Source organism: Panthera onca, chromosome D3, assembly GCF_046562875.1.
Source record: "Panthera onca isolate mPanOnc1 chromosome D3, mPanOnc1 haplotype 2, whole genome shotgun sequence".
Taxonomy (NCBI): domain Eukaryota; kingdom Metazoa; phylum Chordata; class Mammalia; order Carnivora; family Felidae; genus Panthera; species Panthera onca.
In genome coordinates, this window is record NC_138350.1 from 11803667 (window position 1) to 11817880 (window position 14214).

At 36.9% G+C, this 14214-nt stretch overlaps 1 protein-coding gene across 4 annotated transcripts in view; it reads right to left on the reverse strand.

The window, feature by feature from the left end:
• The window catches only part of MED13L (mediator complex subunit 13L), a 302742-nt gene that overhangs the window by 120015 nt on the left and 168513 nt on the right, over positions 1 to 14214 (reverse strand). For 2 of the 4 annotated variants that reach the window (XM_078435759.2, XM_078435758.2), the window contains exon 4: positions 10209 to 10292. In XM_078435759.2, coding sequence (XP_078291885.1) covers positions 10209 to 10292 — 84 coding nt within the window. Of the gene's footprint in view, positions 1 to 10208; positions 10293 to 10662; positions 11515 to 14214 lie in introns of those variants that run through there. The other 2 variants (XM_078435761.2, XM_078435760.2) reach the window with 2 other exon arrangements.

Consider the following 14214-nt stretch of genomic DNA (forward strand, 5'->3'; position numbering starts at 1 on the left):
AGCGTGAGCAGGGGAGGAGCAGAGAGAGAGGGAGACACAGAATCTGAAGCGGGCTTCAGGATCTGAGCTGTCAGCACAGAGCCTGACGTGGGGCTCAAACCCACAGACCACGAGATCATGACCTGAGCTGAAGTCAGAGGCTCAACCAACTGAGCCACCCAGGCACCCCTAGCCTTACACAACTATTAATAAAAGCCTAAATGAAGTATATATCATCACATTCGACTGATGGGTTCTTAGATACACATTTAATACTTTCTAAGAACCACACTTAATAAAAGCTTTGTTTTTATAATATTCTTGAACACTCCAAATATACCAGAGGTAAGCCAAAGGGCTATAAAATACATTATATACTCTCCATTTTTTCCCTTTGATTCCTTCATATAAAAGATTGGCAAGAGAACTACAATGCAAATAAGTATATTTCAAAACTCATACCAGAATGAAGATGATTTCAATCAGATCTTAAAATATGCAGTAAAAAAAGTTCTTTAAAAACAGAAAATAGCTCCTATCAATATTTTAGGGGTAGAATCAATATACAATATGCCATTTCTTATAGAGCATATGGCCATTATATAAAAAGATTTATAGTAGGAATACTTAATTCATTTAATGCAAATCACCTATATAAAAAATATTTGGGTGGCTCATCCAGTGAAGCTTCTGACTTGGGCTCAGGTCATGATCTTGCAGTTTGTAAATTAGAGCCTGGCATCGGGCTCCATACTGACAATGCAGAGCCTGCTTGGAATTCTCTCTCTCTCTCTCTCTCTCTCTCTCTCTCTCTCACACACACACACACACACACACACACACACTGTCTCTGCCCCTCCCCCACTTGCATTCTCTTTCAAAATAAACTTAAAAAAAATTTTTTAAAGAATATTTGGATAGCAATCTTCTGCTAGTACAAGAAACTACCAGAAACATAAAAACTTGTAATTATCCTTAGTTTTTTTCTAAGTAATTACTCCCACCCCTTCCACCATGAGTGGCGGCCAACCACCATTACAACAGCAGCCACAAGTCAGGTTCTTGACAGCCACTTCATGTTACTTTACTCAGCCCTAAACCATCTTACGCACAATCTCCATTCTACCAAAACAAAACAAACAAAACTGGGGTGTGTGTGTGTGTGTGTGTGTGTGTGTGTGCACACGCACGTGCAAACCTAGGCCCAGTCACTTTAAGGAGAGTGAAATTTGTTTATATAATCTTCATTAACATTTTTAGTTACATTTCATTGAACTGATGAAGGGAAAATGTTAGGAAGAAAATTACATAAAATCAATCAAAAGCAACATTTTCAAGCAGTATTCTTAACCTTCTTTGAAGAAGTGAACATTCTTGTCTAAAAGTGGAGAGACGTCCGTAATCCAACTTTAATCTGTGATGCTTTTTCCCCTTGCTGCCAACATATTGCACATATGTCATCGTCACAACATTTTACTGAGAACCCTCAGCTCACCTTTCAAAGAAAAGACACATTTGGACTTTCTTTAATCTGGTAATTTCCTGGTCCTTTCCTCCTCTTACTTTCCTGTCTCATCTCATCCTACCTCATTCCCTAAAGGAAATTAACAAGGACAGTTTAGGAACATTTCTGTAAAGTTTTTTTTTTTTTTTTAAGTTTATGTATTTATTTTGAGAGAGAGAGAGAGAGAGAAAGTGTGCATGTGAAGACGGAGAAGGGCAGAGAGAGAGAGGGAGAGAATCCCAAGCAGGCTGCACGCTATCAGTGCAGAGCCCAAAGTCGGGCTCGATCTCATCAACCGTGGGATCATGACCTGAGCCAAAATCAAGAGTTGGATGCTTAACTGACTGAGCCACCCGGGCACCCCATTTCTGTCAAGTTTTAAAACTGACTTTGGACAAGGCTTCAACATAAATGTCAACTGAGAAAAGAAATAATAAAGACCTTTCATGCCTTTACATTTTTAAGAAGATGTTCAGTGTTTATAAATTTGAGGGAAGAGACTACAAACATTAGTACTTTTAAAACAGTATAAAACACAAAGCCATTAATTAATAAATTGGGAACAATTTACAACACACAAACATTGGAATCACTGAGAAAATAGGTGACATTTCATTAGTCAATTAAGTAACATATTAAAATCAACGTCTCCCACAAAGTGATTTAGCACCAGATGCTAAGCCATCCAATTTTAATAGACAGACAATGCAAACCTAAGTCAAGCACAAATAAGAGCCGGGTGACAAAAGATGGTAAAGTTTTATGCCCTAAATACTCATTAGGTTCCACTCTGGGCAGTAACAAAGCTCCTCCCAAACCAACACATCTCTCCATCCAAAAACTAACAACCAGAATTATGAAGAAAATATTAAAATCTGCTAAAAATAAATGTTACTAGATAAAAAAAAGCTACTAAATGGAGCTAAGAACTTAGAGAGGGGGCAAGAGTCTACACTTGACAAGAAGGAATGGTAGCAAGTGACTTTCCCCTTTCGGCAGACTGAACCACATGGAGTGGCTAACACTGTCTACAAACTCCACTTCCAGTCTTACTGGCTTGAAGAACCAGAGGACTGAGTCCAAAGAGACCCGAGCAGCTAGAAAATGAGAAAGGAAATCCTGGGAAGAAGACAGAGTCAAAACTCTGACCGAATCTCTGGTGGACCCCCTGAATTAGGTGCACAGGTCAGACTTTGCCTAGCTAACACCAGAACAGTGGCTTCTCAATTGGGGCAATTAGGCCTCTTGGGAGACAGCTGGCCATTTATCTGGTGGCATCTTCCTCTGGAGGAGGACGCACTATGGGCATTGTACAGGTAGAGGCAAGGGATACTGCTGGGCGTCCTACCAGGCACCGAACAGTATCCACAACAATCGTCCAGCCCAGAATGTCAGCAATGCAGAAGTGAGAAACCCTACAGTGAAAGAAGTAAAAAGATTTCAACTGCTACCCACCAAAGGTGAGACAAGAGATTGGAGTCTGAGTTGAGCTAAAGTTTACTGTTTTAAAACAAAATAGTAAACAAAATGAACATTCTTTAGAGAAAGAAAACAGAATCCAGAATCTCTACATTACTTACAATGCCCAAAATATAATTCAAAATTATTCAAGAGATGAAGAAACAGCAAAATCTAACCCATAATGAATAGATAAAACCGATGGAGATAATCTAGATATTTTATTTAGTACCAAAGATTTTAAAGCAATTATTGTAATTATGCTTAGGGACATAAAGGGAAATGTACTCACAGTGAATTTAAAATATAGGAAATCTCAGCTGAAAAATGGAAATAAAACAGAGCCGAATGAAATTGAAGGACTGAAAATTACCATACCAAAAATAAAATATACATTAGCCAATTATTTTTACTCTTAGGGCTTCTTTCAGAATCTGTCTTGTGCCCATGATGCAACGATTTTCACTAAATCTTGACTATAATTATATTAAAAACTAAATGGAGGTAAAAAGCATGAGATCTTCTAAATAATTTGACATTAGAAAAACCAATGGTTATTATACCTTTTAGAATAATATACGTAGCAGAGATATATGGTAGACTGTAACAAGAAATTATAAATAATCATTGGGATGCTCGTATTTTTGAGCCATTCTATAGAACTAATTTATACTTGGTGTGGCTGAAATTTTCCAACTTAAAATTAAGAAACATCTCCCCACGTCCTTCATAGACAGCCTAAAAGTCCCATTTCATAAATAAAAACATATATAGATGTGTACATTTTTAAAAATAGTAATATAATAAAACAAGAGCAGCCATTTCCCTTAGACATGTCTGTTTTTAACTTGCCATAAAAGTTTCCCACATGCTATCAATACGCTATGAGAAATTAATTATGAGTGGAAATGACCTCCCAGGCACATACATTTTACATTTTTTCTAAACTCTAAGAAACTTCAGCAAAAGTAACCTAGGGTTGGGGCGCCTGGGTGGCTCAGTCGGTTGAGCGTCCGACTTCGGCTCAGGTCACAATCTCGCGGTCCATGAGTTCGAGCCCCGCGTCAGGCTCTGGGCTGATGGCTCTGAGCCTGGAGCCTGCTTCCGATTCTGTGTCTCCCTCTCTCTCTGCCCCTCCCCCGTTCATGCTCTGTCTCTCTCTGTCTCAAAAATAAATAAATGTTAAAAAAAAGAATTAAAAAAAAAAAAAGTAACCTAGGGTATTTTACAAAGCAGGACATACATAAGCATTCATCTTAAAATGCAGCCTATTTCCAAAATAATCACTTTAATCTCGGGGAATTAGCTATTTGATGTACCACAATATACTTCCATAATGCTTAGATTCGCTGAAGCTGACATGAAGAAACTTAATATAAATATCCTAAACGAAACCAGAGATATGAGTACATTAAGCATACATCCTTCATGCTACCAAAAGGGTAATCATTTGAACCTCCATTCATTTATGTCCTGACCCCTCAGTTGACTTTTTTTCCAACAAAGCAAGTGGCATTTAGCTAGGACATCTTAAGCAAAGGCAAAAGAGGTGGTCAGCTGTATGATAAAACAAAAAAAAACCTCAAATTAACTCCCACTTGGTACTGAAAATTTCTTCTCCCCTCTTCCTAATCTGATTTTGAACATCATTACTGAAGTTAACAAAAACCCTCCCTCCAAAACACATCCTTTAAAACTTGCAGACACATTGAAAGAGTAATATCAAATCCCTTGGGTTGGTAAATAAAGGAGTCACTGAAACCAAGCACATCCAGGAAAGGAAGAAGGAAAGATAAATACATATACACAGGTACATACACACATATACATGCACATATACACACAGGGAAAGAAAGAAGGAAAGACAGATATGTAGCTAGATAGGCAGGCAACATAAACAAACTGACTGATCCGGGGCATGCCTAGATTCTACAGTTTTCCTAAAATCAGAGAATCTGAAAACTGAAAGACATTTTGGAAAAAAAACAATGCTGAAAATAAGTCCTGCAAGGACAAATAATTAATGGAAGATCATCCTTATTTCTGGATGGCCTACTAAACAAAGAGAGCTTTCTTTCCAGCTTAGTTTCAATCCACTGGCAGGAATTAAAAAGGGAATTATAGCAATGATATTATTCCAACCTCTCTAGTACATTAAAAAACAAGGTACATATAAAATCTTCTTTCTTGAAAGTACATATTGAAACTTCTTTTTTAAACTATGACAATTACTGATGTTGAAAATGTAAGTTTTTTACTGTATTCTTTTTAGAACACCAATAAAACAAATAAAAAATTAGAAGTGGTGGTAACTCTGTTTTGGTTATGAAGGAAAACGGAAAGAGAGGGAAAAAAAGTGAAAGAGCTACCTAGACAGTATATAGTTAACTATCGTCACCTCTGGTTGAACTGGTCTTTCGATTTCACATTCCTCTGTGCATAATGCTTGTGAACAAAACCGAGTGCAGTGGTACATGAGACACTTGTTAAAACCACAGACAGCACAACGCAGTTTTATCACAGGCCCTCTTTAAATGCTTCTCTTTTCCCTTCCTAGGTGCAGGAGTTTTTCCTTTGCAATGACTTGTAACAAATGTAGCAAGAACCCTACATTCGGGGTCTTCATTTCAACCCCCATTTATACCTCAAGCTACTGCAACCTCAAATCCCCCCCACCGCCGAAAGCCAAATCTAATAGTCCTCTTAGAATGTATTTTACATGGCCTGTGTGGCAGACACAGCTGATTGATTCATCATGAAACTTTAAAAATCCATGGTTTTGGTGACACCAACCATCCTGGCTCCCACTTCTCATTTATCTTTCTTAGTCTCCATACACACATTCTTCCTTCTCTAGCCACCCACGAACGCCTACGCTCAAGACTCTAACCACATCCCTCTTCTCACCTTGCATACAATTCTCAAATACATTCAAATGACAAAATACACAGTATCTTCTGCTATCTCCCCCATCAGATAAAACCAACAGAAAATGACTACATATTTTATGGGTCAAAAAAAGGCTGCAAAACTATTATACATGTTTAGATAAGTCCAAACTGTTTCATTAATATGCTTTTACGGGTTTCCCATCAGACAGCCCTCATTATCAAGACACGTGGCAAAAGGCACCACCTAAAGTTATGAGAAAAATCGAAAAAAATCATCACCAATGATCATATTTTTCGGGACACTAGGAAGAGATTCCCTTTATCTTTCACATTGTAAGCACTTGTTCACACGTCTGTTTATCCTCTACATGAGGGATTCCTTTCCCTGCCTTTTCGTCTGTTTGTCTCTAGATGGAAACATCACAAGGAAAGTACAGGAAAGAGGAGGTCTGGAAGAGCCAGGAGAAGTGAAAAGAGGGCAGGGGAGGGGGTGATGTTGAGGAAAGAGGGGGCAGGGAAGTTTTAAAGTGCTAAAACATATTCTCCTGCATCAAAGTATTTCATCTTATTATACAAAATCTATTTTTTTGCTATTAAAATCAAAAGGTAAGGGCATTTCTTGAAAAATAGGTGAGTGGTATAAGAACATTAAAAAAAAGAAAGAAAGAAAGAAAGAATCTCTGGCTTAAAAGTAGAAAAAAAAAATCCAGACAAAACAACACAAAAGCGGTCAAAATAATATACTTCCCAATGTGTGAGTGCCCACACGTGGATATCTGCTAACAGCACATACAAAAGTAATCAGAATATTTAAAAGTATTTGAGGCTTGTTGGAGTATCGTTCAAGGTAGGCTTGCCCATGAGGAAGAGACAGCTGATTAATTCAGAAAATGCACTAGCAAATATGTTTCTGTTAACTACTATATACCTGATATCAGAAAAAAATTCAAGGTCCAAACGATTACTGGGAGCGATCAATTATTTCGCTAAAACTAGCATTCAAAAAATAAAGTGCATAAACTTCAAATTCTGTAGTAATCAAATGTAGGCTGAAACTGAATAGAATCTCCATGAATAATTTCTAAATTATTTGAAAGGAATACATTTTTCACTGGTTTGTTTTTCAGCATATCCTGGAAGGAAAAGTTTTTTCAAGTTCAACATACTTCAGGAACCCAGAAATTTTTTATGTTTGATGTTATTTGCCACAACTCTTTAGGACAAAGCCAAAGTTTTCTGTCTTACTTATTATATTCCTAAGGCTATGAGCAACAGAAGATGTGCCACCACAAAGAAAAAAACAATGTGAATAAATTTCTTTTACCTTCTTGGACCTGCCTGTTTAAATACATACATACATACATACATACATACATATATAATATATAATATATAATTTGTCTAAGTTTATCCTATCATCTCATAGCAAACATTAAGAACTCTTTTCGAGTCCACCAAGCAAATGATTTAGTTTTGCTATCACTACAGAAAATAATCATAGCTCAAGAATTCATATGCTGTTAATCGAACAGGTGAAATCTATTCATCAATAGATTCATTTGTCTTCACTATTAAAATCGTTTTAGCTATGTAAAATACGCAGTGTTAAATCATCTTTTAATCTCTTGAAAAAAAGTACGCTATAATTACTTAACTTTATACTTAAAATGTCATTCTTTAAAATATATTTCTCTCATGTGTATCTCTTAGCATCAAATAAGAGCTTTCCCAAAAATATCAATTTGTGCATAAAACTTGTTTAGCACCGGGCAGCAAATTTTCCTCTCATCGGTCACTAAACTGAAAATGTGTGCACACCCACACAAAATTAAGCCTAAAAATTTTCACTTATTTTTGCTTTTTCTCAACTACAAACCAGTCACATCAATGATCTCATTTAGTCTTTACAATAACCCTGTAAGGTAGTAACTAAACTATTATCACCAACTCTGTTACAGCAAAACACAAAGTTCGGTTCAGAAAACCTAAACAACTTCTCTAAAAGCGAAGAACTTTTGAAGAGAGGCATGGGACGTGATCCCAAATCTATTAAATCCAAATGCCCTCATCCACAGACAGCATCAGTCTGTCCATCCAAAATGACCTGAACACTAAGATCCTGTTTCAGCATCAAACAAGAGGCTCTATTTTCCATTCAGAGAATAAAAGTGGAAAAGTCATTATACCTAACAAAGTTCTATTACAGCAAATGCCAACTTTTAAAACAACGTTTGGTTTAAAATTTTTCCAATTGTTAACGCCTCCTAAAATAGTTTTTCAAAATCATTAACATTTCTATACTACAATAAAATGAAGTTTGAAGTTCAGCCTTCAACCATGAGAATGAAATCTAAAACTAATAAAATAATTCAATTACATTGCTCAGAAATCGATAGCCTGCCGGGTACACAAAACTCAAATATCTAAATATATTACAAGTATTATTCACATCTGGTTTGCTAAAGTCAGGAAGACTTCTGGGATGTAAATGAAGTGCAAAGACATACAGATGTTATGTAAAATAGGTTGGTAACTATATTCGACTTCAAACATTAGTGTTTATTATTAAAGTACTAATTACTGCTCTTTCAATCCCCATTTTATTTCCGCACTTCCCCTTCATCCCCCAATTCCTATGAAATCATCATACAAACACCTATAGCTACTGATGAAAAATTTTAGGACTGGCTCTGTCCGAGACCGCACACTGAGCATGGAGAGGCACATAGGAATGAATGGTAAAGATCATCGTGCCAAAGCAACTCATCACTCATCAACAGAAAAACCAAACCTTTAACCCATCCTCTGTAAACTTAACTAAACAGTGAGATTAAATATGCCCATGGAGCAAATGCTTTAGTTAGAGCAAATCAATATAAATAAAGGAAAAAAAATTCCTCACCGTCAAAGAATCTGTAAACAAAACCATATTTTTACATACCCATACATACTGACACCATTCTAAATGTAGAATTATCCTTTTCAGGCAAACTTTGATATACATAATACCTACTTTCTAGTTAAATATATATATTTTTAAATCCTAAAGGATTTGAAATGTACTAAAAAAGGGAAAATATTTTTTAAAAATCCATGGTGATTTGACCCAAAAAAAAAAAAAAAAAAAAAAAAAAAAATTACATGCCAGTCCCTAATTTATCTGATTTGAAAAAAGAAATCCTAATTCTCATAAATTAAGTTTGGTTAATGAGATCCACAACCACGTCATCAAAGCTTTAAGACATACAGGTTGGAGAGGAAGCTGCTAGTGCGAATTAAGTCACAGGGAGGAACAATGAAGTTAAGAAGGTAAAGGTTCCAGAACAGGCAAGAGCTGCCAGCCAAACTTGTGGCAACTACCTAAAAAAGAGCTAACCTTACAGCTTAACATCTAAGGTTTCAATAGCTCTTATCTGCAGCCAGGAGCTGGAACCCTTAGCTCCGGGCAACTTCATGGACAGTAAAATAGAATTGGGATTGTGTGCCCTGCTCTTCCGATAGGAAACAATCACCCATCAGCTTATGATTCCAATTCATCAACTTATGATTCCAATTAAGTCTGTGCTATGTCCAGAGATAAATGAAGTAAATATTTGCCTTTCAAGGTTTTAGTTTTTGATCCTGGTTTGATTGATATAAAAGTCCACGCTTGTTTGGCATTCAATAAATGATAGTCAAAAGTTTAGGACTGGTTAGAAAAGTGCTTCACAGTCCTGGTTTAAGATTTTCAAGGATGTATTCACAGACATTTAAGGGGCATCAATCAATTCTATAAAAATTATCACCATTTGAATTCAGCTCACTGTTTTTAAAGTTATGCATATAACACTTTAAATAAGAAAGATAGGGGTGCCTGGGTGGCTCAGTCGCTTGAGCATCTGACTTTGGCTCAGGTCATGATCTCAAGGTTCAAGAGTTCAAGCCCTGCACTGGGCTCTGTGCTAACAGCTCAGAGCCTGGAGCGTGCTTCGGATTCTCTGTCTCCCTCTCTCTGCCCCTAACCCACTCACATTCTGTCTCTGTCTCTCTCAAAAATAAACAAACATTTAAAAAAAATTAAGAAAGATAAAAAAGGATAATGAAAGTAACAAAACAGAATATTTTAATTCCACATAGTGTGGTAAGAAGGGGCTTAGATATAGGTTACTGATTATCTTTCTAGTCCCATATTCCACAAAAATTTAATAATACACTATTCAAAAAAATGTGTAATACACCAATTAACAACATTTTATGTAATAAAATCTATTTTAGTACATCTAAACAAAGACTGCTAGAAAATAAATAAATAAGCTGCTTCCCCCATCCATCTCTTGCCAAAACATAGCTATGGTCAAGCAAAAGAAACGAAAAACCTAAAGGTTCATAAGCCTCACCTTTTGTTGACTGGTTTTTCATCCTTTTCATACGGTCGGACAAACCACTTCCCAATCCTAACGAAGTTCTTATCCATTAGGCACCTGCAATAATCACACCAAGAATTATATTTACAGTCTCAATAACAAATTAGCAAGTCACTGAATCAAATAATCGCAGATGAGATATACTATGGCAAATAAAAACATCACCAATTAAACTGTCAAAATGTTTTCTTATCACTTAAAATTTTTATATTATAGAGATGCTGAAAGAACTTTCTGACTTTGAGCATAAATTTTTATTATGAATTATTCTTGCACATGTAAAAAATTATGCAAAATTAATTGGCTGAGGTATTCCTGAAACGTCTTAAACTTGTGAATTACTTCAAATCCAAACACACTTTTGCATTATTTCAATTCTTGTGTCATCAAGAATGTTGGGAATACAGGCAGCATTCCTTACGAGTACCTCAGAGGTATTCTTCTAAGCCAGGGATGCTCATTTTGCAAGGTGTAATGCTGGCTTTCTTGCTTGGCATGTGATATGCAATCCTTTAGCAGAGATCTCAGAAACACAAGCACTGCAGAGTCTCTTGTACTTAGGTGTTTTTCTTCTGTAAGTATGGTGAAGCACTTGGTTATGGCTTGGCAAGAAAACAAAGAACCACAGCCATTTCTTCCATGGTGATTATCTGCTTTCCTCCTATCCAAGTTGTGCCCCACTTCTGTTTCCATGCTGTTTTGTGTACATTGTGTTTCAGTGTCAAATTACAGGGTAATCCTTCTGCAGACATGTTAAATGGCAATTGAACTCAACTCATGTAATACCAAAAATGCACACAATTCAACTGAAGTGACAAGAATACAGACAGCTATGACCAAGTTCACTCATGTGCAAGCATATGACAACTGTATCATACCTGCCATCTGGCCAATTCTGAGATGCCATCATTTGTAAGGAATATCCCTGATTTTAAAAATATAAAAATGTGGGAGAAAATGCACATTTTGAAATTGACAAAATACAGTAATCTCTAACATTATTCAACGAAATGACACATATTTTGTAAGAAAACCTGTCAGAAAGTTGGATGTAATTCTTCTACAAAGGTTCTACCTACCAGTAAAAGAGCTACATAGCAATTCTTTATTCAATATTCAGGCAATTCTGCAAGTGGCTTGCTTTTGCCTCTGTAATTTCCATACCATCAAGGAGGACGGAAACAATTCAAGCCTTCACCCAACTCATTACAGGTTAGATGGGTTAGTAAATGGCAATAGTTTCTGCTGGCCACAATGTAACTCCCTGTGGGCAGAGTCAATCTGGAGCGTTGTTGCATCAAAAAAAAAAAAAAAAAAAAAAAAAAAAAAAAAAAAAAAATCACCGGCTTCAACTGCTTTTATTTTGAAAGTGAATTTCCACAACAATCTTCCTTGTTCACAATGCAGAAAATCATTTTCAAAGCAACCCAATCTGTTTCCCTAAGATTATAAATGAAGTTGCCTTTAGGGTTAAAGACTACATGAGTCCATTAAAATTAGGAAATAGGGAATATCCAACAAGGTGAAAGGACTCAAGAAGCAAAACTCAGAAAGTTATGTCCACAGTTTATTCCCCAGCACACAGGCTTAATTGTATTCTTCAGGCAGAATAGACAGACAGACAGACAGACAGATAGATAATTTCCACTGAAAAACTCTAGTGTTTGCCAACAGCAATAGTACCAGTAACCACGACTAGAATCACTACCACCACCACCACATGTGAATACCACATGTAGTATAGCATTTAATTATTGTAATATTTGCATGAGACAGATGGTACATGCCAACTTTTATACATGAAGAAGCTGAGGCACAATGAAAATGTCACCTACAGAAGGTCACACAAGCAATCGAGAGCAGAGCTGGGATTAAGCCTAGGTATATCTGATCACAAGGCCAGAACATTTAACTATTACCCTATTTTGACTCACATGCTGTCGCATTTCCTCAGTTCTTTCCTCAATTTCAAAGTCCAGATGCAAGCTGTAATTGATGGGTCTATTTAATGTTTCTTTATCCTCTAAGAGCTGTTATTAAGTTGAAGGTGTTCTTAGACTCGGTAATGCATAGAATGAAAGCAATGGAGCAGGTAACAGGTACAGGATCACATCAAACACTGTATGTGGTCTTCTACTGACACACATCCTCACTTAATAAATAACCACTTAAAAAAAATAAATATCACTTTAAATATATTCACACCCTTACATAGGTCTTGAAGGTCAGAATTCAAAAGAATAATTTATTCAATAACACACACGCAAAACGAATTTACAGTTAACGAACAGATAAAAACCAAGGCTTTAGATAGTAGAATATGAAAGACAAACAGATAAAATATCTCTGACTAAGGGGGACAGAGTGTAAAGTCTGCTTCAAAACCCTTGCCCTTCTCTGAAGTAAAAGCCACAAATTCTAATGCTGACTTCATTCCAGCACAAGCAAACAAGGAGTTAGGGGGTAAAGGAGAAGCAGCACATAGGCAAGACCACTCAGGTACAAAGGCAAAAGGCAAAAAGCTAATGAATCCTGAGAGTCTAACTCTGTGTTAACCCATCTCCTGGAGTTCCCACTACAGATCATATTTCTTTGTCAGGCAATGTCAACAAAAGGTTATTATCACTAATACAAAAATCAGCCATGGAAACTACTGATCCTTGCTTCTGTAACTATCTAGTTCCAAATGATAGTCATAAATGACTTAGTGATTTTCGACTGCTAATCAGTTTCTATGTGATCAGTGATTTCCTACGCACTGAAAGAAAAACATGAGAACAAAATCGCTATGGATGAAGTACAGCTGACCCTGAATAATGATGCAAGGGTCAGGGGCTCCCCCTCCCCGCCCCATGTAGTTGAAAATCCATGTATGACTCTGACCCCCCCCCCCAAAACTTAAGTACCAATAGCTCACTGTTGACCAGAAGCCTTACCAATAACACGAACAGTCAATTAACATATTTTGTATGTTTTGTGTATTATGTACCATATTCTTACAATAAAGTGAGAGAGAAGAAAATGTTAAGAATATCATAAGAGAAAACACATTTACATTACTGTATTTATAAAATGTTAATAATAATCAATAATCATAATACTACAGGTCAAAGTGGAATGCAGAGTTCCAACCAGTGTTGCTCAAGGGTCAACTGCTGTATTTTTACACAGTGGCGTAAGTACTGGATTTGTAACCAACTTACCTCTGTAGGAGGGAGCTGTCTCAAATGTCATGCTCAGCAGTGACATAGCAGAGAGTTAGCAAAGTTATACCAAGTACCTCAGAGAAGGCTGGGACCAAATTAGTGAAGTCACTGAGTACCGTGCCCTGACCCCGAAAGAGTACAGAAATTAGTTGTTAATACGGGTAAGTATGAGAACAAAGTTTCTTTTCACTCAAGAGACAGGTGGAAAGGACTCAGCAACTGTCACTATCAACTTTCACGCTCTTCCACCTCCCTGATCTCAACTACAACTAATCCAAAAAACAAACCTCACTTTCTCTCTCACACACACAAGCACAGAGAGAGACAGAGACGGAGACACAGAGCCTCCAAGACTAAGACGGAAAGGACTTCCATCTGGTGTTTCGTACTGTAGGCTGTGGGAGGAAATCAGACCTTTTGCTGAGGAAGGTTCTTCCACCGCCTGACACACACCTGGGACGACGAGGGCGGGAGAGCCGGGTATACTGCGGGACTATGTCCCTGGTTCTCCATCATTTCGGGGTCACCAATCCATAGCATAAATAAATCTAATGAAAGTTATTATAGCCTCTTTCTCTTAAGAACTTCCATACACAATACTAACATGAATCACTACTAACTGTGCTTTAGCCTGGAATCCCTCCCTCATCCCACTCTATCCTGTCCTCCTCTGATTTAGTTCTGTCCATCTTTGGTGTCCCAGATCAGCCCACACAGCACTCTGACACCTACATATCGGCCCTTGCATCACCAAGTTGTAATGATTCTTTCCA